The 26,115-nt window shown below is 50.6% G+C and overlaps 1 protein-coding gene across 1 annotated transcript; it reads right to left on the reverse strand.

The window, feature by feature from the left end:
• Positions 1-681: 681 nt before the first annotated feature.
• On the reverse strand, positions 682-24,258 carry GDAP1L1 (ganglioside induced differentiation associated protein 1 like 1). Its single transcript, XM_007123017.4, has 6 exons — positions 24,077-24,258; positions 18,456-18,648; positions 17,254-17,427; positions 13,546-13,643; positions 12,648-12,762; positions 682-3,110 (listed from the first exon to the last, which is right to left on the reverse strand). Exons 1-6 carry the CDS (start codon positions 24,254-24,256, stop codon positions 2,767-2,769), a joined length of 1,104 nt encoding a protein of 367 aa, XP_007123079.1. The 5' UTR covers positions 24,257-24,258; the 3' UTR covers positions 682-2,766.
• Between the last annotated feature and the right edge of the window lie 1,857 nt (positions 24,259-26,115).

The raw sequence follows: 26,115 nt of genomic DNA on the forward strand, positions 1-26,115 counted from the left end.
GTTGTCATGCATTTCTCAGCTTGATTTACTCCTTCCCTCTGTGCCACATCTGTGTCTCAGAGTCTTGAGGTCTGAAAAGGGCAGCAACTCCCTGGGGCCTGCTCTTCTCGTGATGAACACTGAGGCCCCCACATGGCACGTTTAAAGCCTCTACTCCCATCACATCCTTCCACTAACAGTCCACTGGCCCAAGCTGGTCACATGGACAGTACCCTGATGGGGCAGGGAATAAACTCCACCCACAGTGGGAGGTGCTACGAAGTCACATGGCAAGGGTTGTGGATGTATAACCCTATTAGGGAATCCAAAAATCCAATCTACCACTTGTACCTTGGGTGCTAACTCTCTGAGCCTCTGTTTCCTCATCAGTGAGACATAAAAAGCTAGGCTTTGCAGACTTAGAAATAATTTATGTGAATTTCCTAGTACCTGGTTAGTACTCAGAGGATGGCGGCTATTATTATTATCAGCTCCATTTAGAGATGAGAAAACTAAGGGTTTTAGGCAATGTGAGCCCAGGTTGCTAGGGAAGGACCAAACAGGTCTTTGGAGGTAACATTGGAATGGCCCCGGCAGATGATTTTGTGACTTTGGCAGCGAGTAGCCAATGAGCTGAAGGAGATATGACCTTCAGCAGCCCTTACCGTCCTCCCCAACAGGCATCCTTCTGTGAATGTTGGAGAGACCGTCTTAGCATTGTAAACACGGGGGTCGCCCATGACCGCAGTCCTGGTGGTGGTGGTGTCCGTCTTCCCAACTAGACTGAACTCAGCCCCACACCCTGTCCATCTCTGCAACCCTCCATGGCACCCGGTAGAAGGCTCAGCAGCTGATGGATTCTGAGTAAACGTACGCATGTTGACTCTTTTCCACACCCGAGCTGCTCTCCGTGACATTCCGAGACAGAAAGGGACCAGGGAAAGGACGCTTAGCTCTAGCTCACTTGTTGTGGGATCCTGACCAAACCAGACACATGCCCATCCCAGGCCTCAGTTTCTGCACATGTGGAACAGGCAGGTGGGGCCTGTGGAGGGTCTGAGTCTATGTTTCTCTCCAGCAGTCCGCCTGGGCCTCTTTCCATTCAGTGCTTCCTTATGTCAGAGGCTGCTGGCTGTCCACCAGGATCTGTTCTCTCCTTCCTTAGCAATAGGCTGCCCAATCACAGACTACATTTCCCAGCCTCCTTTGCAGCTGGGTGAAGCCTGGGAATTAAATTCTCACCCATGGACTGTGCGTGGAAGTCACATGACCCTCTTCAACAGCTGGGCCTTAAAGTACTGGACATGTGCTCTAACATCCTGTCTATCCTTTCCTATCAGATAAAACCTGGCCATGGGAATTCCCTGGCAGTCCAGTGGTTAGGACTTGGAGCGTCACTGCCTCGGGCCCGGGTTAGATCCCTGGTTGGGGAACTAAGATTCCTCAAGCCATGCGGTGCAGCCAAAAAACAAACAAAAGACCTAGCCTCCCCACATCCAGCCTTGGGCCCCCCAAGCAGCCATCAGTCATCTCTTCCTTCTCACCAGAAGTGAAATGGTCAAAACACTGGTGAGAGTCAGAAGAGTCAGACTCACTGAGTCTCAACGTCGTACCTCCACCCCTCTGGCCCCAAACTCTGGAAACGAGAACTAGATGGACGGACAACACAGGTTTAGAAATGAAAAGCAGCTGCTTCTCCTCGATGCTTTTTACTGGGGGCTTTCGGCGGTTTCTAAGCATGAGCTGCAGTGACACCCTGACCCTCTCCCAACATGCAGAAGGCACAGGGAAGTGAGACGCCGCGAGGACGGGCAGCGTGGATGCAGAAACGCCCCTGCATGGCATGGCAGGGCGTGGGGGGGCCCCGAGAGTGAAGGGGAAGGCAGATGTTAACAGAGATGGCTTTGGCAGAGGCTGGAGGAGGGACCTGAAGGCCATCCACCTCCAGACCCACCCCTGCACTCCGGCCAGGGCTGAACTTCCGAGAGAACATCAATGTGGCTTTTCCTGAAAGTCCACCTCACATGGTGGGAAAACTCAACTCCGGGTGGGAAGAGGAGGATGGACACCGCCTTCAGGGACTTCCGGCAAAGTGCCAGACCAAGCACACTGGCCAAATCAAGAGGGGAATGGGAGGGTGTGCTCATGGCGTCGGCCCCAGACATGGCCTGTGGCTGGAAGTCACTGCCTTGGCTCGGCCAGTGCTGTCTCAGTTCACTTCCAGGAGAAGAATGAAGCCCCTTCCAGTCTTCAGGGGCCTCCCGCGGGGTCTCCAGGTCTCCAGCCCCACCCGGAGGTAGTGCTTAGAAGAGTCAAGTCTTGATGTTGGCTTTGTCCTGTGGAAGAGTTCCCTGGGCAAGAGGGAAGGGGAGGCGAGGGGTCAGGCCCTCCGAGCCCCCAGCACCTCCCAGAATCTGGGCCCTGGTGAATGAAATGACCTGGGACTCACCTCAGATCCTAACCAGTCCCCACAGTTCCATCTTGAGACCTTGAATCGAAAAAAAAAAAAAAGGCATTCGTGTTTTTGTTTGTTTCTCTCTCTCTCTTTCTCTCTCTCTCCCACTCACTCTTTCTCTCCTTTAGTAGAACCGTGGCCTCAACTCACGGCATTGGCAACATCTACTCCTAAACTATGGAATGTTTTCACACTGATGATAGAATTACTTCGAACGAGGGGTGGGAGGGGCTGTCCAAGTGTGCATGAGACGGTGCGTTACTGAGAGCTCTCACTGGGAATCACACAGGACAGAGACACCAACAGTCAGACACCAAGCCCGGGGCCTGGCTTTAGATGTATTTTTTCTTGAGGTACCAGTAGGCAAAGTAGCCCATCCCACCCAGGGAGCCCATGAGGAAGGATGCCCCAAAGAAAGATGGGGGTTTCCGCTTGACCAGCCGGAACGCGTTGGGGATGACTGCTGACAGCAGAGTGGTGTGGATGTCGCCCAGAACTTTCCGGAAGGCAAAGCGTTTCTGGACCCTCTCAAAGAAGGACTGCAGGTTGGGCCGGCTGCCATCTTCCCAGTATTTCTTGGACAGTCCCAGGAATTTGAGGCGGTGCAGGGTGGCTCCCAGGAGGACATCAGCCAGGGTGAAGGCACAGCCGCAGAGCCACAGCTCACATTTCTGCCCTAGAATGGAAGTGACAGGAGGTGGGGGAGGGGAGGGGTCAGCTCTTCTTCCCCCATACACTCCCTCCTCTCTCAGTAACGCCTCCGGCTTCTGTCCGCCTGCCATAGTGTTTCCCCAAGGTCACCCACTCCTGTACTTCTTTCATGATTTTTGCCAGATGCATATACTACCTCTATTATTTGTTTTCTTTAAATCAACTGACTTATTAAATGCAAATATATGTATTGAAACTCTGGATTCATATAGCCCACTGCCCATTTTCCAGCTCTACTTGCGTGTCCACTGTGCATCTTAAACGCGACTTGTCCAAAACTGAATCCCTGATCGTCACCCCCAAACCCACCACATTCATCCCACGTCAGTAACAGCACCTCCATCCTTCCAGCCACTCAGGCCAAAAGCCTCAGGCCATGTTGAATTCTTCTCTTTCTTTCACACCCCACATACACTTTGTCAGCAGTTGCCATCAACTTTATTTTCAAAATACATCCAAAGTTTGCTGTTACCTCTGCCATGACCATCCTGGTCCTAACGACCATTATCGTTTGCCTTTGACTCCCTAGAGTGTATTCTCAGCACAGCAGAGACAGGAATCCTGTTAAATCTTAAGTCAGATCATGTCCTTCTCTCTGATCAAAGCCCTCTAATGACCCCCTGTCGTAGTCAGAGTAAAAGCTGAAGCCCTTCTAATGGTCTAAAGGTCCGATGTGTTCTGGCCCCCAGGTACCTTTCAGACCTAGGAGTCTACTTTTTCCCCCTTGACTCACTCTTTTTTTTCTTTTTTTGGCTGTGCTTCATGTCTTGCGGGATCTTGGTTCCCCAAGCAGGGATTGAACCCAGGACCACAGCAGTGAAAGCACCGAGTCCGAACCACTGGACCGCCAGGGAAGTCCCCGACCTTGACTCATCCTTCTTCAACCATGGCCTCCTTGCAGCTCCTCATTCCAGGCACGTTCCCACCCCAGGGCCTTTGCACTTGCTGTTCCCGCTGCCTGGAACACTCTTCCCGCACAGAGCTACAGGGCTTACTCCTCCACCTCTTTCAGGTCTTGGCTCAGTGCCATCTTCTCGGGGGGCTTCACTGACCACCCAGTTAAAATTGAAACCCCAATCCCAGCAATCACTGTCCTCCTCCCCTGCTCTGTTTTCTTCCATACCACTTTTCCCCAGTGTTCCACCATATACTGTACATGCTCATTTTGTTTATTGCCTGTCACCCTCTACCAGAATGGAAGCTCCATGAGGGCAAGAATTTGGGTCTGTCTTGTTCACAGCTGTATCCCCTGCACCTAGAACAGTGCCTGGCTCACTAAATCTTTACTTAATGAGTGATGAATGAGAAAAGAGACTGTATCACTAAGAGTATCATTTGCCATAACCTATGTGCAATGATAAAAGTACATTTAACAAAAAACAAAACAAACGCTATTAAATTCCAGCTGGATACTACTGCCTGCCCAAAATCCCTGAGCCCAAGACTTGTTTTGTTTATTTGTTTGAAGAAAAGGGCAGGTATTAATACATAACCCCTTTATAGGAATTAAGTACTAGCATCATACTAACACTCTTTCTTTAATACAATCAAAAGAATTAAAAAGAGAATAATTCTCATTATGTGGTTTTATGTTATTTATCGCCATGGTCACGTGACATCTAAAATTAGCCTGTGTATTTAGGAAACACTAGACTTGAAATTCTGGAGCCCTTTGGTCTCCTTCATCACTGCTTTGCTCAATAACCTGAAATTCTCCCCACTGACTACACATTAATGTCCAGATTCCTCTGCGTGGCTTTTAAGACCTTTCAGTAGTTGGATGAGCTCCAATGTATTGGGTTGGCCAAAGAGTTCGTTTGCTTTTTTTCTAGAACCTCTTACGAAAAACCCAAACGAACTTTTTGGCCAACCCAGTACTTCTCTGATCTTCACTTCTCACAAATTGCCCACTTGCCCACTGTTCCGCTCAAGCAAGCCACGCCCATTTCGGCCTCTGGGCCATTGCCCCTGCTGCACCCCATGCCTGGAATGACTTCCTCTCCACTTCCGGTGAGGCCTGCTTTCTTGGGAAGCTTGCTTCTGCCCTTTTGTAGAGGTGTTCCTTTCAGCTCAGAAATTCCATGAATCTAATACCCTTCACCCTCACAGCCTGAGCCTCCCCCTTTCACTCTGTGCCCTCATGTTCATTCATTCATCCAACAAGTGTTTATCTGGTAGTATGTGCTGGGCATGAAGACATGACAAGACACAAATGGCTTCCCTCCAGAGGCTCACGGTCTCACGGGAGGAGGAGCTAAAGTGTAATGAAGGCTCTGATCAGAAGTTTGTTCTTGAATATGGACTCTTCCGGATGCCTGTTAGACTTCTGAGGGGAGATGATGTGTCTGCAGTTAGAGGTACAGGTGCACGGCATCATCAAGGGCGTGAGTGGAGACAGAGCTGAGAACAGAACCAAGGACTGAGCTTCGGGGCCTCAAGATTTAGATATTGGGCAACAAGGAGCAACCAGCGAAGGAGCGTGAGGAGTAGCCGGTGAGGTGGGAGACGACCCAGGAGAGTGTGGTGTCCCAGAAGCCAAGATAAGAAAGTGTTCCAAGGACAGAGTGCTCAGGTGGCTTCAGATGCTGCCGGGAAGTCACAGAAAAGGAGGCTGAGAATTGGCGATTGCATTTGGCGACTGGTGACCTTGACAAAAACAGTGGGAGTAGATGCTGACGATGAAAGCCTGGTTGGGAGGGAGTCCAGGAAAGAAAGGGAGGAGAGGAATCAGAGACGGTGAGCAAAGGTCACCCTTTCAAGGAGTTTTGCTGTCATGGGAAGGATATGCCGATAATGTGAGACGGGTCAAGAGTGTTTTGGGGGACTTCCCTGGTGGCGCAGTGGTTGGGAATCCGCCTGCCAATGCAGGGGACACAAGTTCAAGCCCTGGTCCAGGAAGATCCCACATGCTGCAGAGCAGCTAAGCCCATGCACCACAACTACTGAGCCTGCACTCTAGAGCCCAGGAGCCACAACTACGGGACACAAGTTCAAGCCCTGGTCCAGGAAGATCCCACATGCTGCAGAGCAGCTAAGCCCATGCACCACAACTACTGAGCCTGCACTCTAGAGCCCAGGAGCCACAACTACTAAGCCCACATGCCTAGAGCCCGTGCTCTACAACAAGAGAAGCCACCGCGATGAGAGGCCCGCGCACCGCAACGAAGAGTAGCCCCCGCTCACCGCAACTAGAGAAAGCCCGCGCGCAACAACAAAGACCCAACACAGCCAAGAATGAAAAGATAAATAAATAAATAAATAAATAAATTTTTAAAAAGAGTGTCTTTGTAAGTTGGGAAGAGAAAAACAGCACGTTGATGGGAATGATCGAGCCGAGAGGAGGTGATGCTACAGGAGAGAGTGGAGAGAATTACTGATGTGGTGTCCTTGAAGGGATGAGTGAGGGTGGCGTCAAGTACACAAGGGAAGGGACTAGGCTTCGCTAGTTCAAGAAGTTTATCCTTGGTAACAAGAGGGAGTACAGGGCACCGTCTTTCAACAAATCTAAGTTGCTGTCAAATGTAAGTCAGCTACCTGAGAGAGTACTTCATCGTACATATGTATGTATCTCCACTGACACGTAGGTCCCGTTCAATGGGTACATTTTTATTTGGGTCTGTGTGTGGACCTATGTGTCTGCATCCTGCATGGTGTGTATGTTTACCCATGTGAATGCCTGCTCAAATCCAGGAAGCTGGTTGTGTATTAGCATGTAGACAGCTGCACACATGGGCATCTGTGTCCATGAAGTGGGGGGATTACCACATGCATAAGTGAAGTGTATGCCCACGTGCACTTGGTGTTTGCCTGCAGACAGATGTTCATGAGTGTGTAAGCGTGCATCACTATTTAAGTATGTCCATTCCTGTGTTTCTCTTTGTAGGCAAATACTGCTAGCCATGACTGCATAATGATCATGGGCACGGGTAGCTAGCTATCTGGCATGTCACCAGAAGGTCTTCGGTTTCCTCCGCTCCTGCAACTGTGGATTCCCTTTGCCAAGTCGGAGCTCTGGATGAACCCTGTCTTGTGCCTTCTCCAAGTCTGCCAGCTGAGTGTGCTGGAGACAGTTACCCTTACCAGTTACACTTTAAATCCTGACCACAAAGCCCGGGAGGGCTGGCAGCCCTGCCCGGGTCCTGTAGCAGTCCTGTAGCAGCTCTGGGGGATGCTCGCTTCACCGCCCCCTGCAGAGACGACGCACATCTTTCATCTTCTCTCCTCATACCTGGTGGTTTTCTCTGCTGATGACGTCACCTCATGCTTCATTCAGAAAACAGGAACCTTCAGACATGAAAGCCCTTACCCACCACCATGAAACCCACAATGCCAGGCCCGTGCATTTACCACCTGCTGACACAAGGGAGGGTGTGAGCCACCTACGCTCAAGGTCAGGCCCTCCGTGGTCCTCTGCACCCACCCAACGCTGCATATCCTCCCTATCCCTTTCTGGAGCCACTCTCCTCCCCTCCCCACGCTGCTCTGCGCCCCCCAGGAGGCCAACTTGGCGGATACACTGATGGGACTCCGTGCCCTCTGGCTCCAGGGGTGTTTGGCCAATGGGGAGCAGAGGTGGGAGATAGGATGGTGGGCGAGGGTGAGGTCAGAGCCTTACTTCCCTCCGTTTTTTTCTCTGCAGGTTGCCACGGGCTGGCTGTGTTGGTTTGTTTATTTGTTTGTTTTTGGCCACACCAGGCGGCAGGCGGGATCTTAGTTCCCCGACCAGGGATCGAACCCAGAAAGTCACAGCTCCTGTCAGGTGGCCCTCTTTGTCCCGGTTCCTGAAACTGCTCCCATTGCTCACAACCCCAGGTCCAGGTACTGCACTTTTCCTTGTGGTTTCCCTGTGTCCCGCCCACACATTTGTAAACAGTCCCTTTATGAAGGCCTCTTTGATTTACCCAATTTGAGGGTGGCCTCTGTGTCCCCTGGGGACCCTGCCTGAAGCACACCCTCTCCATCCTCATTGGTCCTGCATCACTGATTTCTCCTTTCCACTGAGGCATTTCTACCAGCCTGAAAACATGCTGTTGTATCTCCTATCTTGAAAACATTCCTCCCTTCGCCCCACAGCCTTCTTCAGGTACCACCCCATTTCTCTATTCCGTCTACAGCTAAACTTCTCAAAAGGGTTGTCTACACTAGCCATCTTCACGCCTCACCTCCCATTCACTCTTCAGCCATTGCCCTCACATTCCAGTGAAACTGCTCTTGGCAAGGTCACCACCAACAGCCATGGGACAAAACCCAAGGGACGATTTCCTATCCTTGGTTTATTCAGCCTCTCAGCTGCATTTGACACTGTTCTCCCTCCTTAAAACACAATCCTTTCTGCGTTCTGTGACACAGGAGTCCTCACACCTCACTGGCCATTGTGTCTCATCAGCTTTGCCAGCTCCTCTGCCTTTACCCTTCTCTCAGTGAGGGGGACCCTCAGGGCAGATGTGGTAGTTTTAAAATACGAAACAGTGCTTGTCTTTCTCTGTGGAATCTAAAAAATAATATAAACACATGTATATGCAAAACAGAAACAGAGTCACAGATACAGAAAATAAACTAGTGACTATTTCTCAGCCACTAAAAAGAATGAAATAATGCTATTTGCAGCAACATGGATGGACCTGGAGATTATCATACTAAGTGAAGTAAGTCAGAGAGAGAAAGACAAATATCATATGATATCACTTATATGCGGAATCTAAAAAAAAATGATACAAATGAACTTATTTACAAAACAGAAACAGACTCACAGACTTAGAGATGGGGGGAGGGATAGATTGTGTGTCTGGGATTCACATGTATACACTGCTATATTTCAAATAAAATGCCTTTCCATAAAAAAGAAAAAAGAGAGAGAGAGGGAGAGAAAATAAACTAGTGGTTACCAAAGGGGAGAAGGAAGGGGGAGGGGCAAATTAGAGGTATGGGATTAAGAGATACAAACTATTATGTGTAACATAGATAAGCAGCAAGGATATACTGTATAGCACAGGGAATTATGGTCATCATCTTGTAATGACTTTTGATGGAGTACAATCTGTAAAAATACTGAATTACTACGCTGTACACTTGAAACTAATATAACGTTGTAGGGAATTCCCTGGCAGTCCAGTGATCAGGACTCCACACTTTCACTGCCCAGGGCCCGGTTCAACCTCTGGTCGGGGAAATAAGATCCCGCAAGCGTGCAGCACAGCCATAAATAAATAAATAAATAAATAAATAAATAAATAAAATAATATAGAGTTGTAAATCAACTATACTTCAATTAAAAAAAAAGAAAAAAATACGCTCACAGATTACTTGGTACTTATCTCTTTGGTGGAGCCCAATTTTTCTCCCCTTGAATATGGGCTGTATTTAATGCCTTGCTTCAAATGAATAGAATGTGGCAGAAGTGACAGAATGACTTCCAAGGGTAGGTCATAAAAGATAATGTGGCTTCAGCTGCTTCTGTCTCTCTGGGATCACTTGCTCAGGGGAAAGCCGGCGGCCGCGTGGTGAAGAAGCTCAGGCAGCCCTAATAAGATGCCCATGTAGTGAGGTCTCCGGCCAACAGCAGTGGGGAACTGAGACCTCTAGTGAAGACCCACGTGAATGAGCCATCGTGGACCCTTCAGCTCAGGGTGTTGCAGCCCCAGCCAACGGCTTGACTTAGAGACGGCGGAAAAGTTGGGGGGAGGGATAGATGCATCATGCATCTATCCCTGCATCATGCAACCCTGAATTAGAAACACTCAGCCAAGCTGCTCCGGAATTTCTGATTCACAGAAAATGTGTGATATGACAAATGCTTTTTTTTTTTTTTTTTTAAACTATGGCTCTCAGCTCAAATCTAGCCTGCTGCCTGTATTTATTTATTTATTTATTTATTATTTATTTATTTATTTTTGGCTGTGTTGGGTCTTCGTTGCTGCACGCGGGCTTTCTCTAGTTGCGGCGAACGGGGGCTACTCTTCGTTGCGGTGCGCGGGCTTCCCATTGCGGTGGCTTCTCTTGTTGTGGAGCACGGGCTCTAGGCACGCGGGCTTCAGTAGTTGTGGCACGTCGGCTCAGTAGTTGTGGCTCGCGGGCTCTAGAGCGCAGGCTCAGTAGTCGTGGCGCACGGGCTTAGTTGCTCCGCGGCATGTGGGATCTCCCCGGAGCAGGGCTCGAACGCGTGTCCCCTGCATTGGCAGGTGGAGTCTTAACCACTGCGCCACCAGGGAAGCCCGACAAATGCTTTTTTTTTTTGTTTAAGCCGCTGAGCTTGGGAGCAGTTTGTTATAAGCAATAAATAACTAATAAGCAGGTCTTGATTCCTCTTTCTGTCTCTCTCCACTGCCCTCTAGGTGACATCATCCAATTCTACGGCTTTAATCACCGTGTATATGCTGAAGACTTGCAAATCTCCCTCTCCAAATTCTGACCTCTCCTTTGAAAGTCAGACTAGAATACCTAATGGCTTATGTGACATCCCCTCTTGGGTCTTGTGAAGGCATCTCAAACTCACTGTGTCCCAACTGAACTCTTGGGTCCCCCTTGCTCATATCAGGAAATGGTACCACTCAGTAGCTCAGACCAAAACCTCATGAGTCATCTCTGATTCCTTTATCCCCTCTTACTCCACTCCCTCCAATACCCTCAACCTTTCAGCAAGTTCCTGCCCATTTTATCTCCAAAATACCTCTCAGGCCTTTCATGCCTCCCCATCTCCACGGCCACCACCTCAGTCCAAGCCACCACCATCTCATCTGGGCTTCTGTCTCCCTTGAAATCCATTTTCACAGCAACCAGAGTACTTTTAAAAGTAAAATCAGAACACCTCACCCCTGAGTAGATTGCAAAAATGGCCACAAATTCCTCCCATTCCTGCACGCTTGCCCCTTTGCAAAGGCTTTACTGCTTCTGCCATCAAGAGGCAGAGTCCAACCCTCTACCCTTTTAATGCTGGCTCTGCCATGTCACTTGCTTTAGCCAATGGGGCTTTCATAAATGTGACACAAGTAGAGGCTTAAACATATTTGCACCTTGGGGCTTTGCTCTCTTGCTGCTCTCAGTATCCTTGCAACCACTATCATATGAAGAGCCTGGCTTAGCCTGCTGGGTGATGGGCAACATGTGGTCCAGCTACTTCCATTGGCCCCTGAACACTCTTCTGGAATGGCCCCTCTCCAGCACCCTCTCTGATAGAAATGAGAAAGTTCCTTCTTGAGGTATGTATTGTTTTTACTCATTTAGCCATACTCTGCTTTTTTCTAGAAAGGATTTATGGCAGTGTTCCTGTTTAGGACCTTAGATATCTGTGTGTGCCATTTGCTTGAGGCCTCAGCTGTGAAATGCTGAAAGAACATTGGACCCATTGAGAGGGAACCTGTTCTTACCCTCACTATGCCATTTAAGAGCTGTGTGACCTTGAGCGAGTCACTGTATCTCTCTGAGCCTTAGTTTTCTCACCTGGAGAACGCACATGCCTTTAGCTGTCATATGTAATTAACTAGTATGTTCCAGGCACTGTGCTGGGTGCTTTTCATTTTTTAAAGAGTTCAACAAGATGGAGTTTAGGTTTTAAATTCTACTATTACCATCCTGTTTCACAGATGTTGAAACTGAGGCTCCAATAAGGAAAGGAACTTGCCCAAGTCACACAGTATAGGCAGCAAAGCTAGGACCCTAACTCATATCTGTCTCACTCTAAACCCATCTTTTAGAACACTGTGCTGCACAACCTTCCCACATACACAGACATCTCTGTGTGTGTGTGAAGCTATGAGTGTAGCAGTGCATGTTGAATGGGTTCCACAAATTGGCATTGTTGAGGAGACCAGACTAACAGGGTACCTAAAATAGAGCAAAATGGGAAGGTCCAGAATGAAATTTGAAGAAGGGTGGTGGCAAAGATGGTGTATAGATGAGAAAAGGAGCAGAGTGGTAAGGAGAGGGTACTCCAGGCTGGAAGAGCTGCAGGAGCTGAGGTGTGGAGGTGGAAATGTAGCTGGCATGCTCAGGGTCCAGAGAAGAGAGGCACTTGAGAACAGAAAGAGTCAAGGTCAGAGAGTCTGGGTGAGCCTAGATGTCTGGCTCCTACAGCATGAAGGAGCCATAATACATCCTTCAGTCGGGGAAAGGGGAGATAGTGTAGTGGACAGTGATCACCACCACCACTACCATCATCATCTTCAATAACCTTTATTAAATACTGTGTGCTAAGCGCTGATCTAAGCATTCTACGTATATTACTTCATGCAGTGTCTCAACATCTCTCTGAGGTCGGTCTTGTTATTATCCCCATTTTGTGGATGGGGAACTGAGGTCTAGGGAGGCGAAGCACCTGGCCCAGGGTCATTCAACTAGCAAGTGGCCAAGCTAGGACTTAAACCTAGGTCTTTCTGACTCCATGGCCCATGATCCTAACCACCTGGATGGTCCTCTAAGATCTTTGGGGGAAAAGATGCTGGGACTGTCATGGACAGGGTGGGCTGGATGGGCTCCAGCACTCACCTACCCCAGAACTGGCACCCACCCTCGTTCTCAAGCTTCCTCTTCTCCAGCTCAGCCTCGATCTGGTCCAGCACCATGGCCAGCTCCCCCAGGATCTTCTTCAGGTAGCTCACATCATCGTGCTCCAGGATCTTGGCCTGGGGGCAGGACAGGCAGGAGCTAGAGGAGCTGAGTTGGCCTCAATAGAGCAAGGATGACCAGGGATGGAAGACTCTTGGCCCAAATCCCCTTCTGCAAACCCAGTCTCCTTATATCCCCTTAAGTGTATAGGATACCCCCACTGTTACAAAGCATCCTCATCCGGTGTTCACAATAGTCCCGTGAGCTTGACTGTCCTGGCCAGATCCCTTTCATGGGGCTGGTACTCTCATACACCAGCTGCTATGAGAGTTGGTTGATAGTGGCTCACAGCTGCCCCTTCTTCAGAGAATTGTTCTCAGCCAATGAGGAGTTTCCTGGAAATACTTGGGAAATAACTGGGTCAATGATTGGCTGATATAAAGGTATAAAAGTCTGCCCCTTTGTCTCAAGCTGGATGGACTTTGTGGCACCATTTATCCTCCAGAGCTCCCTGTGGGATCAGGTGAACTTAGCCCCTTCCTCATTCCTATCTCATCCTTACTGGGTTCTCCTTAGAGCGCTCCCTCAATACCTCGCTTACCCCAGAACCTCTGTCCAATGCTCTGCTCTTAGGGACACAACCTAAGACATTAGGAAAGTGAGGCTCCAGGGCGACAGTGACTTGCTCAAGGTCAAAGAGCCAGTAAACGACAGAGGAGACAGGATTGGGAAAGCAAGCCAGTGGCTTTCCCATTTCATGTCATCAGCTGATTCTCTACTTAGAACCAGCTTCTCCCAGTTCTTCTTTTCCATGGAAAAGATGGTGGGAAAGGAGAATGAGCAGGCCCGGGGTCACTCACCATGAGCTTCTTCTGTTTAGAAAGGTAGGGCTCAGAGAGCTGGGGCTCCTCTTCATGGTCCAATTTCATGAAGTCCATGGTGGCGTTGGCTAAATGTCCTGGGGAGAGAATAGGAAAGGTCCCGTTCTTCTGACACCTGGTGCTCTTCCTTTCCCTTTCCCCCAACAACTTGGAATAGGTCCCATTCAAACACCAGCCCAGCAAGTAACAATATCAACAGGCATAACTAGGAGACACTATGTCATTACAGGCTGGGACATAGGGATGGATGAGATGCCATCCTGCCCTAGACCATAAAAGAGATACCTACGACATAGCATGATCAATCTCTAGTGAAGAGAGAACAGAATACTGTGGGACCCAGAGGGCTACCTGCCTGGGGCACAAGATGTCAAGAAACCTCATTGAGGAGGAGACTCTAGGGGATGAGTAGGAGTTTGCCGGAAATGAATATCACCCAAAATTGTGGACAAGCTCATGCTTCAGGGAACGTCTCCCTCACCCCTTTCTGTAGTGAAGAAACGGATTCAGAGAGGCTAGTAAATCCCACACTAGTAAACGACAAGCAGATGGTAACATTTCAGCCACTCACTCCAAATGCTTAACACTCCCTGAATGTGCCAGATCATTCCAAACTTCTACGCTGTTTCTCACACTGCTTCTTCTTCCTGGAATAGCCTTCTCCAATATTCCTGAAAATCCCCTTCCAGGTCCAGCTTAAGATGACCTCTTCCATGAAGCCCTTCCTGATCCTCTAGGATGTCTGACCACTCAATGCCTTTGTCCTCCAGAGTACGCTGTACAGATTTCCACCAGAGAATGCACATACACACACACTAATCAGAGCTGCCATTGCACGAATCCATTCACATTGTAGTCTATGTGAAAAGTACCCCCTGGACTTGTGCAGTGCACAACCTGTGTTACTGTACATGGAGATTTTGATGCTAATTTACTTATCTCTGGATGTATATGTCTCCCACTAGAATCTGAGTTTCTGGAGAGCAGTGGCTGTATCAGATTCATCTCTGTTCCCTTAAAATCCAATACAAGCCTGGCATAGAAGAGGAGCTTAGTGGGTGTTGAATGAATGAATGAATGGAATGAGTGAATAAATGAGTGACTGCAATTCTTCAGCTTCTGCCCTCTGAGGTTTCACAATCCACCACCCCATCTCCTGGCCTGATACCAGTAAGCATATTCGCAGATCTTTCAGCTTTGGGGCTATATTAAGTCTCATTGATATTTTTTGAGTTTGAAGGTCAAGTACAGCATCTTCTCTCTTGCCAGTCACCCAGGGCTGCCCATGTGGCTCTCTTTAGACCCCAGGAGGGCAGACTAGGCCAAAGAAAGACCTTGGACTAATTGGGTTGGGGGGGTCACTGCAAGATGACTTCTGCATCCCGTGAGGTCCCCCCCCCACCAGCTGGGCTGGAGCCTTGAGATCCTCTCTGCCCCCCAACTGCCTTCTAGGCACCTTCAAATGGCTCAGGACAGGGTGGGGGAGCACCTCCAGCTTCCAGAAGCACTTAGGGACTCCCTCCACTTAATCCAGGCCACCATCATTGCTCACCTAGATGACAGCCAGGACCCCCTAACAGCTCCACCCAGTCTTCTCTCGGTTGAATAATCTTTGTAAAATGCAGATCTGATCATGCCACTTTCCATCACTGTTTCTCCACTGCTCTGTGGATAAAATTCCAATTCTGCCAGCCCTACTCCCCAGACTTGTACCACGACTACACATACCCACATTGGGCTACACTTCAACCACATTAAAGTCCTTCATTTCCTGAAACACACCACGCCCTCCCCTCCCCCCAAACCCGAAAGGATTCTCCCTCTCCTTCCCTTTCCAACTCCTGGTCATCCTTGGATGTTGCTGCATTCTAGAAGCCTTTCACGACCCCAGAGGCTGGGATGGGCATCTTCTCTGGCCCCACTGCCTCTATGTTCCCCTTGTCATGACACTGATGGGTACTAGGTCAGAAAAATTTTAATCAATGGGTTTTTTTTTTTGTTTTTTTTTTTTGCGCCACACTGCGTGGCACACAGAATCTAAGTTCTCTGACCAGGGATCAAACCCATGCCCCCTGCAGTGGAAGCACGGTGTCTTAACCACTGCACCGCCAGGGAAGTCCCCAAATCAATTAGTTTTGAATCGATTATACATGCATGCTTGTTTAAAAATTCAAACAATATTAAGGAACGTACAGTGAAAAGTAAATCTCTCTCCTCTCAATCTGCAGTCCCTTAGTTCTGCTCTCCCAGTCTTCATGCGTCCTTCCAGAAATACTCCTTGTGTTTGCAAGCACCTGTGTATCCATTCGACCCCCTTTTACATATATTAATGATAGCACACTAGATGCATTTTTTTGCCCTTCACTTTCTCCCTACTTACTAATATATCTTAGAGAGCATTCCACATGCCTGTTATTTTTTTAACAGCTGCACAGTATTTCATTGTTTGTATGTACTAGAATTTATCTCCACAGTCCCCAAATCATGGTCAATTGGGTAATTTCCAGCCTCTTGCTAGTACCCCTTATGCTGCAATGCATATCCTTGTACATACTTCTTTGGCACACACATCCAAGTGTCATTGCAGGACAGTCTCCAAAGTGTGGGCCTTTTAATATTCGATATAGAGGGCCAGACTGCCCTCCTGAGAGGCTGTTCAAATTTACTTAGTCCTGCATTGTAATTATCTGGTCGTTTGCCTTTCTGCTTCCATGAAACTGTGACCCTGGGAGGGTAGAAGCTGTGACAGTCCCCTTCTGGCCCCAGCCCCGTGCCCAGGGCCTGGGTCATAGGAGACTTCATAAATGTTGTTAAATGTTGTTGACTCAATGGGGACAGGACAATATAAATATGTCCTGAGTCTTGTTCAAGGGCACTCTGAAGAGACGAAATCGAGTGCCACAACCTGGCCCGCCTTTGGACATGAGCCTCATTCCTTTGAGAGAGAGGAAGTGACCATTTACCGAGCACCTATTATCTACTTGGAATCATCATGCTTCATCTGTGTATTGGACACCATGGTGTCTGCATAGAGCCTGGACCAAAGTCTGTAAACAGTTGTTGACGGATGATCTGATTTAATCCAACACTTATTTACTGAGTACTGAAAAAAATGAAAGGATTAAGTAGGCTGTGGGCACAATCAGGTTGGCAGTTAGGACAGTATATGGGGATGCTTGAATAAGAACTCAGAGACCTGGGGCCGTGCAATATCTGGGCAGTCTTCCTTGGTGATGCCAGCCCTGATGTCACTCAGTGCCCTGGGCTGCCAACCCGAGGTGTCTGGGGCTGAGATGCCTGTGGGGAGGTGTCCCAGCTCCCATGGACAGGCAAGCCTCTAGGGGGACAGATAGCCCTATGGCCTCTGTATGGGATGGCAGGACAAGAGGAGGGGGCAGGAGAAGGGAATGAGAGAGAGAGACTGCCAGAGAGGGAGAGAGACATATTCAGCTCGAAACAGGGTGAGTGAGATGGAGAGCCAGAGTGAGAGACAGAGAGCTGAACAGAGACAGAGACAGACACAGGGATGGAGAGAGAGGCAGAGGCAGAGGGATATCCATGGGGAAGAGGAGAGATAAAGGGAAGAAAGTGAGTAAGAGATACAGGAATGGGAGGAAGAGGGAGGAGGTGGGCGAAGACCGGGTTACCCTGAGGGTTCTGCGCCCCGACCCCGACCCCGGGACTCACTGCGGATCTCGGCCGTGGCGTACTTGGGGATCATGGAGTCGGCGGTGAGTTCGGGGTGCAGGATGCAGCCGTGCGTGTAGGCGTCCATGGGCAGCGCGTCCAGCAGCTCGCGGTACTGCAGCACCCGCGCGTGCTGGGGGCTGCCCGCCTCGGGCATCAGCGCCACCACGTGCTCTGCGGGGTATGGCCGGGGGCTGGGCGGCGGCACGCAGGGCCCTGTGTCGGGCCTCCCGCCCCCCTGATTCAGAGAGGCCAGCCTCTGGCACCCCATCCCCCAACCTCAGCATCCCGGAACCACGACATGTCCAGAAGTTTGGGGCCCATCCCCTTTCCTTGACTCTTGAGAGAAAGTCCCCACCAGGCTGACAGGGGACCCTAGTGATCCTGCCCGCCTACCTCTCCTCACTGGAGCCCTGCCGAGCTGTCCCCTGAGGGGCAACTCCTCACCGGCCCGGGCTTGTTGCCAGGTGGGTCTCTAGGCCTAGTGTTGCCAGACTTGGAGAGAAGCTGGAAACCTGGATGTTTGAAATTGAACTCTCCTTGGTTTTTAAATGTTGGCAACTAATTCATATTCTTTTAAAACAGTGCATGTCTGGGCCCTGATCTCTCAGCTGCATTTGCAGCCTCTGCCGTGGGCACTGAGCTTCTGGACTTGAGCGAGGCCAGAGGGAGGGAAGTAGGGACAGAGGACATAGTGTTCTGTGGGGCTCTGGAGTGCCGGGCCCTGCTCACGTCTGCAAAGTTCTCGGGTATCCGGGCCCATGTCTGTGGGGTTCCAGAAGAGCCTGTGGTCCTGACTTATGCTTACAGGGTTTCAGGGGGCTGGGTCCTGGCCGAGCCCTGGCATCCCCGGGAGATCTGGATCCTGTCTGCGGCGACTTAGAAGGGGGTCTGGGTCCCGTTCATGCCTGGTGGATTCCAGACACAGGCCGAGCCTGTGACTCCAGAGTTCCCGGGCAAGGAGGCTATAGCCCTAGCCGCTCCAAGGCGGGTGTCTGGGCCATGCCCTTTCCCTCAGAACCGGGGAGGCGGGTCAGATCTGTGGGGTCCCCGGGGACCTGTGGCCATGCTCTGCGGTTCCTGGGGGGCATCTGAGGCCTGCCTGTAGCCCGTGGCTCCTTGCGGGGAAGCCTGGGCCCGCGGGGTTTCCCCAGGCTTCCCAAGGCTCTGGGGCGCTGTCTGGGCCCGCGCGGCCACCGTACCTCCCGTGAACGTGCGCTCCACGTAGTCGATGATCTGGTCGTAGTCGCTGATGATGTTGTCGCGATGGATGATGACGGGCACCTCCTCGCCCAGGTTGAGCCGCATGAACCAGGGCTCCTTGTGTTCGCTCTGCGGCAGGCTCACGTCCCGCTCCTCACACGCCAGGCCCTTCTCGGCGATCACCAGCCGCACCTGCAGGCGCCAGGGTCAGAACGGGGAAGGCGGGCGGACACACGGGGACACTCTGTCCAGGTGGGGCGGGGCGTGCGGGGAGGGAGGTCAGAGGTCACACACTGGAGGGGACAGTGTTGCTTCCGGCCCACTCCTGGGCCCCTGGGGTACGGGATAGGGGATACATCCCCAGGGCCTGGTGGTGGGAGGAACACAGCTCTGCCCTGGGGACAAGGGGCAGAGCTGCCTGGTGGTTACCGGGCTGGGTGTCACTGCTGGACGTACCTGGGATAGGATTTCTGGCTCTTCTGTGTGAGTTTGGGCGGATTCGTTACACTTTCTGGGCTTCATGGTTTTTTTATTTGCAGAATTGAAGTATTAATAGTAGTACCAACACAGTGTCTGGTATATAGATGGTGCTTAATTCATAATTCTCATTATCAGGATTGGACTCTCAGCCTGGCCTCCAAACGTGAATCTGGCCAGGAAATTTGCAGAAATTCTTATCATCACCATGATCAGTAGCAAAATTTCTCAAATTATTTGAGAAACAAAGTGAAGTGAAAAATAATTTGCCAGCATCAGCCTAGCCCTTTATTGCCCCCAGACACCTTCCCATCTGGTTGTTGGATGCTCACAACAGCCTTCCAGAGGAGCGCAGAGCAGAGACTATCTCCCGTTTTTGCTGATGAGAAAACGAAAGTCCAGAGAGGGCAACTAACTGACCCAAAGCCACACAGCCAATTTAGCAGTAGATCTAAAACTAGAAGCAGACCAGTGTTCTCTGCCCTGGGGGCTCCTTCCAGGGAGTCCTGGGCCTGGCCCCTCCTGAGTCTTCCGCTAATCTCCAGGGGGTCCCAGACAAACATATGACCTGGTAGATGATAACGGAGAGCCTCCTGACCCAGCCCAACAGTTCTGAGCTGGCAGATGGTTAATGATCACCTAGCCCAACTATCCCCTGCCTGTGGACTGAGACTCAGAAGGTAGGCTAGACTTGTCTAAGGTCCCCCAGCAAAAGGATGGCAAGCTCCACTCCTACATGCTCCTCCCTACTTCTAGCTCCAGCCCAGGAGAAAGAGAGGGCACCCCTGAGAGAGGCAAAGATCTATTCCTGTTAAGCATCGATGACCCCTATACATACCTAGGTGGTAGTTCCCATTCCCTTCCTGCCTGCCCTGGCATCCTCCTGGCAGGTTCCGCCCAGCCACCCAGCGTCTGGGTCAAGCTGGGATCTCTGAACGGATGGAAACAGAAACTAAATCAGGCCTTTGCCCTTGGCGGGTCCAGACGTTTGGCCTTCCATCCTGGCAGGGCATCTGCTCCCAGGGACCACTCCCTGGGCACTGCCCTTGAACTCCAGTGAGGGTGCCTGGTGGGGCTCCCGCCTGGGGAGGGGACTGTCTTTAGAGGAACAACAGTCCTGCTTGGAGTTGCCTCAGGATCACACCAGCAAGCAGCCAAGGAGACTTTCTCCTTTAGCTGAGCTGCAGGCCAGAGCCATGTGCCATCCTGCAGGGGAGGGGGTGGGGAGGAAGCCAGGCCCAGGGGGAGGGCATGCAGCTACCAAGGCCATCTGCCTTCTTTGCCTCCTGGAACTGCGCCAGACTTAGGTGGTCACCACTCGGTGTGACCAGACATCAGCCAACTCTGGGCAAACTATCCCCCCTGTGGGTGCCTGAAAGTCACCCACTGGTGCTGCATTGTCATGGCTAGGTACTGTCCCCCCTCACCCGGGCCCTTGTTTATGAGAAAACTGTGATGGGCTGGGTTGGCATCTCTGCCCAGCCACTTAGTTGCGGTGTGACTTTGTAAAAGACACTTAGAGTCTCTGAGTCTTGGTTTATTTATCTCAAATACTTTTAACAAATTAATAAGCTTTATTTCTTACACCAGTTTCAGGCCTACAGAATCAAATGCCTTTTTTATGTAACATCTTATGGCTTACAAATGCGCCACTTTTCAACACTTATTTATTGAGTGCCTACTCTGCCAGGTCTTGTTCTAAGTGCTCAAGACTCAGCAGTGAACAAAACAAAGATCTCTGCCCTCAGGGAGCTGACATTCTGGTGGAGGCAGACAGATGAGAAGCAGCTAAAATGAGATGGTGTGTCAAAAGATAGCGAGTTCATAGGAAAAAAGAAAAAATAGAGCAAGGTAAGGGAAATTGGGGGGGGTGCCAGGGCATCAGGGAGGCAAGTGGCAATTTTAAATAGGGTGACCCATCAGGGCAGGCCTCTCTGAGAAGGTGACATTTGAGCAAAGAAAAAAGAGAGAGTAGTCCACACAGGGATCCAGGCAGAGGGGACAGCCAGTGCAAAGGCCCTGAGGTGGGAGCATGTCTGACAAGTTTGAAAAATGGTGAGGTGGCCATCCTGCTGGAGCAGGATGGATGGAGGTGACAAAAGGAGAGGAGGTCAGAAAGGGTCATGCACAGGGACATTTAATTGAGATTCCTAGACCCAGGGGTCTATGAATAAATTCAGGGAGTCCTCAAACTAGGATCGGAAAATTACAGGTTTATTTTCAGTCATGTCAAGCTGACACTTAGCATTCTCTTCAATTATGAGTGTAGGCAACAAAGCATGGTGGTGTTAGCCGTGCCTATAATATTGTCACCACTAGGAATCAGATATTTTCATCACTTCACAGTTGCTGCAATTACATCCGTCACGACTTCAACATTACAGTAGTTATTAGTCCTGCCACTAGATCATGTGATACTATGGGTTAATACAGAAACACATATTATTATGTAACAAATTTGTTTTGAAAGTATGTCAATAGCTTTACTTCAGTATGATTGGTTTTCCTTCTAATCTAATACTCCTATGTATTTGATGTTATTCAATTAAAAGTACTATCCTGAGAAAAGTCCATAGGCTTCCCCCAGTTGATGAGTGGGTCCATGACCCAGGCAAGGTTAGATCCTGCAGTAGGGCCTGAGGCCATTATGAGGACTCCGGCTTTTTCCTGGAAGGACTTGTGAGCCACTGTAGGCTTCCGAGCAGAAGAGTAGTAAGATGTGCAGTTCTCGCCTGTGGACCTCCTGGGAGTGGGAGAGGGGGTGGTAAATGGTCAAGGGCAGCGTGGACAGGGCTGGAGCGCCAGTGCCCAAGAGCTTAAAAAGTAAGGCCAGAGTGGCAGGTAGAGGTCATTTACTTCCCTTCTGCCATGTCTGGGAGGGCCCTCTGCATGCAGGCAAGGCCCTTTAGGACTGATGCGAAAGAAGGAAACGCACCTGCTAAGCCCATACTGTGTGCCAGACACTTAACACATGTCCCGGTCCTTTCAGTCCCCCAGGAATCTTACAGGGTCAGATGTAAATGTCCCCTTTTCCAGATGAGGATGTTGAGGCACAGAGGAGGTGGAAGTGACTTGTCCAAGGTCACACAGCCAGTAAGCACTCAAGATGAGACTGGAACCAGGACCATCTGACTGCAGAGCCCATGTGTTTTCCATCAGGCTACACTGCCTCTAGAACCCACCACAGGCCCCTGGGCAAGGGGAAGGCCCTGGCAGGAGAGTCAGGAGAATGCAAGGCTGCCTTGGTCAGAGGCTTGGTCACAAATGGGATTGCAGTGGGTGGTCCCATCCCTGACTAAGGGGCCACCTTAGCCCTGAGCTCAAGCTGAATAAGGAATATTCAGGAGGCTCCCTCAGGAAATGGTGATGGGAGGGGCCACCCTCCTACCTCCTGGTCACTGGGGCCTGGCCCCTGAGGCTCTGGGGAGGAGGAGATCCTAGCTTCTGGAGGTCAGTCTGATTCATTCCCAAACCCCCCAGCAACTTGTATAGAGCCTGGCCTGCAGTAGGTGTTCAGCATGCATGTACAGAAGAGTCCCAGCATGACCTTGATTAACTCCAACCCCTCCTTTACCTAGCACTTTAGTGATATCATAACACCCGTTATTAACAGAGCCTTGACACCATGCCAGGCACCGCGATCAGCACTTTTTGTGCATCATCTCATTTCACCATCACAATAGCCTTCTGAAGAAGGTACTCGCATTAGGTCCATTTTACAGATTATAAAACTGAGGCTTTAGGGAAGCAAAGTGACCTGCCAAAAACTCCATGGTGAATTATTGGAGAAGATGGCTCTCCTGCTGGGGACTTTCTGGCCTCATAGTCTGTACTCTAAACTCGGAACTACTCAAAGGGGGCTCAGTGGACCAGCTTCATCAGCATCACCTGGTAGCCTGTTAGAATGCAGCATCTTTGGCCCTACTCCAGATCTGCTGAATCAAAATCTCTGGGGTGGGACCCAGCATTCTGTGCTTGAACCAGTAATGTATGCTCAAGTTTGACTAGTGCCAGTGTAGAACACTAAGCAGTACCGCCTGTTCAACAACCCTCAGCAATCCTGAGAGGGGGGTTGCAATTAGAAGAAGTAGCTATTATTGTTACTATCATCCCATTTTCCAGATGATGGAACTGAGCCTAGACCAAGAATCAAACCATAGAGCCTGGTTCCAAGGCCATTCCTCTCTAAGGAATCTGTTTCTCCATCTGGAAAATGAGTGAATGGAACAAAAGGATCTTCCAGGGAGAAGAGAAGTCGAAGGGTCAGGCAGTGGGTGACCCTTAGGCTCCAGCAGGACCGGCTGCTGGGACCTGGCCATGGTGCTGAATCCGTACCCCACAGAGAGGACAGCCCAGGGTGAGAGACTGCCCTCCTAGAGGCCCCTGGTCTTACAGGCTCAGTGCTTGGACCTCACCCCCAGGAAGCGGGAACCCCGATAACACCAGGCTGCATTCCCAACCGCCTTCTAGCTCCCCTGAGTCTGAGATGGGACCGTGTGGCCGTCTGTGCCTTTAAGAGCAAAAAGCAGAGACCTTATGGGCCAGCTGAGCTGGTTTGAGGAGATGGGTTAACTCCTTCCTTCTCAGCTCAAGAGTGGGGGGTGGGGTGGGGGGAGGGCTAGAGTCAGACCCTTCAAGCCCCAATCAGAAGGCCCCCAGCCGGGCAGAAGGGCAGAAGAGCTTTGACCCGCAGGCCTGTGGCATGGGGACAGCAGCGCGGGGGTGGGGGGCGGGGGAGGGCCTGCGATGGGACTACTGGGGCCGGAGGCTGGACCCCAGGAAGCGCCCCTCCCCCCCGCGCGCAGCAGCGGCCCCCTCCAACAGGCCGCGTTTCCAGCAGTGCCCATTCCCTTCCCCTTGCCTTTGTCTCTCTTCTCAGCTCTTCAACAGACCGGGTCTTTCTGGGAGGGAAAGAGGCAAAATGGGTGTTCCTAGAATTAGGGACGGTGCTCCTGGGGCCCAAGACAGGGCCAGTCACCTCCCGGGAGGGCAGCCCAGCTTCCCCCGTCCTCCGGGCCCCGAAGCCCCCGATTCTACCCTCCAGTCTCTCACCAGGTCTTCAGACCCCTTAAGCCCTGCCGGATCCCCTCCCCCAAGCCTCCTGGTGCATCGGTCGGATTCCCCTGCTCCCTCCGGGCTCTACCTTCTGCGAGCTGAAGGACTGGGTCCAGTGGTACAGAACCAGGCTCTCCTTGGGCCAGTGGGCGTGGCTGGCCGCTTCGGGTGCTTGGGGGGCCTCCACCGGCTTGGCCACATCGCTCTCCAGCGCCGAGATGGGCCACCAGCTGCAGTTGGTGGGGGTCAGGTTATTGGGGGTCGCCATGACAGCCCGAAACCAGAGGGAAGAAAGAAGGAGGATCCGGCGGTGGCGGCTCTCTCTCGCCCAGCATCACATGGCCTCGCCGAGCCTGCCCCTCTCCTTCGCTCCCTCCCTCCCTTCCCCGTGAATGTCATTACTCACTGGGCGAGTGGGGGAGGGGCGAGGGGGATCCCAGGAGCTCCTTTCCTCCTCCTCCCCTTGGCCCACCCCTGGCCCGTGCCAGAAAAGCCACCAGTCCAAGGTCAGGCTCGGTGGAAGGGCACCAGGAGCCATAGGGAAGTGGGCCATGCCCCCAGATAGCTCGAATCTGGCCAGCCAGCTGCCGAAGATTCCACCATTATAAACGCATTCTGCCTCTCAGATCTTCTAAAAGGCAAATAGGACAACTGGTGTTATAGAAATACATTCCTTTTATAAATCAGTGTCTGGAAATAGCTCGTCTCTCTTTGAAGCTGTTATTTTCTAACTTTTCTCCAGAAGGACCTCTAAGGGCAGAAGGGAACACATTATGATTTATTGAACAAACGCTTACATAGCACTCCTGTGTGTCCAGGCACCATCAATTCATTTAACCCTCACAATAATCCTATTAGCCTCACTTTACAGAGGAGGAGACTGAGGCACGGAGAGGCTAAGTGACCTTGCCCAAGGTCATCTAGCTAGTAAGTGGTGGAGCTGAGATTCGAACCCAGGCTGAGCAGCTCCAGAGTCTCTGTTTTTAGTCATAAGGTCATAACATGACAATAATGTAAATGACAGCACAGCAAGCATTTATCAACCCAAGCACTCTACATGCATCACCTCATTTCATCTGCACAGTAATCGTTTTTTCCAGGTGAGGGAGGTGAGGCTCAGCGAGGTCAAGTCATTCATTGGTCCAAGGTCACATATTCCTTAATATATCCTTGCTTACCTTGCTATAATGTTTTATTTATCATTGAGCAACTAGATGCACCAGGAAAATAAGCTTCTCAGTTTGCCCTCCCTTGGCAACTTTGATCTTGGACTTTCAGCTTCCAGAACTGTGAGAAAATACATTTCTGTTGTTTAAGCCACCCAATTTGCGGTATTTTGTTATGTCAGCCAGCGTAGATTAATATACCTACAATAGAAGCGCATTATTTGTATCTTTTCAAAAGAATTCAAGTTGGGGCTTCCTTAGTGGTGCAGTGGTTAAGAATCCGCCTGCCAACGCAGGGGACATGGGTTCGAGCCCTGGTCCGGGAAGATCCCACACGCCGCAGAGCAACTAAGCCCGTGCACCGCAACTACTGAGCCTGCGCTCTAGAGCCTGCGAGCCACAACTACTGAGCCCGCGTGCCACAACTACTGAAGACCGCGTGCTACAACTACTGAAGACCGCGGGCCTAGAGCCCATGCTCCGCGACAAGAGAAGCCACTGCAATGAGAAGCCCACGCACTGCAACAGAGCAGCCCCTGCTCACCGCAACTAGAGAAAGCCCACGCGCAGCAACAGACCCAACGCAGACAAAAATTAATTAAAAAAAAAAAAAAAAAGAATTCAAAGTTGATAAAAAAAAGAGATACTACTGGATTTCCCCTTACTACTGGGGGCAAAGCCGGTCTTGGTCCCCACACTACAGGAAAAGAGGGAGGAAATTAACATGGTCATCTCAGTGTCCTTTAGCCAGGTCCTTTACAGAAATCCCACAGGAAGAGTATTCATGTCCACACTTGACAGATGGGAAAACAGGCTCGGCAAACAGAAAATGTCTCACCTCATATCACCACCTAGGAACCACCTAGGAACTGGAGCTGGGATCCGCGTCTACCTGATCCCCAGATACACCTGAGGTTTTGTTGCTGTTTTTTCTTAAATTTTTTTTTTTTTTTTTGATTTG

The sequence above is a fragment of the Physeter macrocephalus genome, unplaced genomic scaffold, assembly GCF_002837175.3.
Source record: "Physeter macrocephalus isolate SW-GA unplaced genomic scaffold, ASM283717v5 random_53, whole genome shotgun sequence".
Classification (NCBI taxonomy): domain Eukaryota; kingdom Metazoa; phylum Chordata; class Mammalia; order Artiodactyla; family Physeteridae; genus Physeter; species Physeter macrocephalus.

What these genes read in the sequence shown, in the direction of transcription:
- GDAP1L1 (XM_007123017.4), bottom strand. Translation starts at nt 24,256, where the DNA reads ATGGCGACCCCCAATAACCTGACCCCCACCAACTGCAGCTGGTGGCCC. An exon ending in AGTCCTTCAGCTCGCAGAAG is followed by an intron (nt 18,649 to 24,076) that starts GTAGAGCCCGGA and finishes TGGCGCCTGCAG; the next exon opens with GTGCGGCTGGTGATCGCCGA. An exon ending in CTAAACAGAAGAAGCTCATG is followed by an intron (nt 12,763 to 13,545) that starts GTGAGTGACCCC and finishes TCCTGCCCCCAG; the next exon opens with GCCAAGATCCTGGAGCACGA.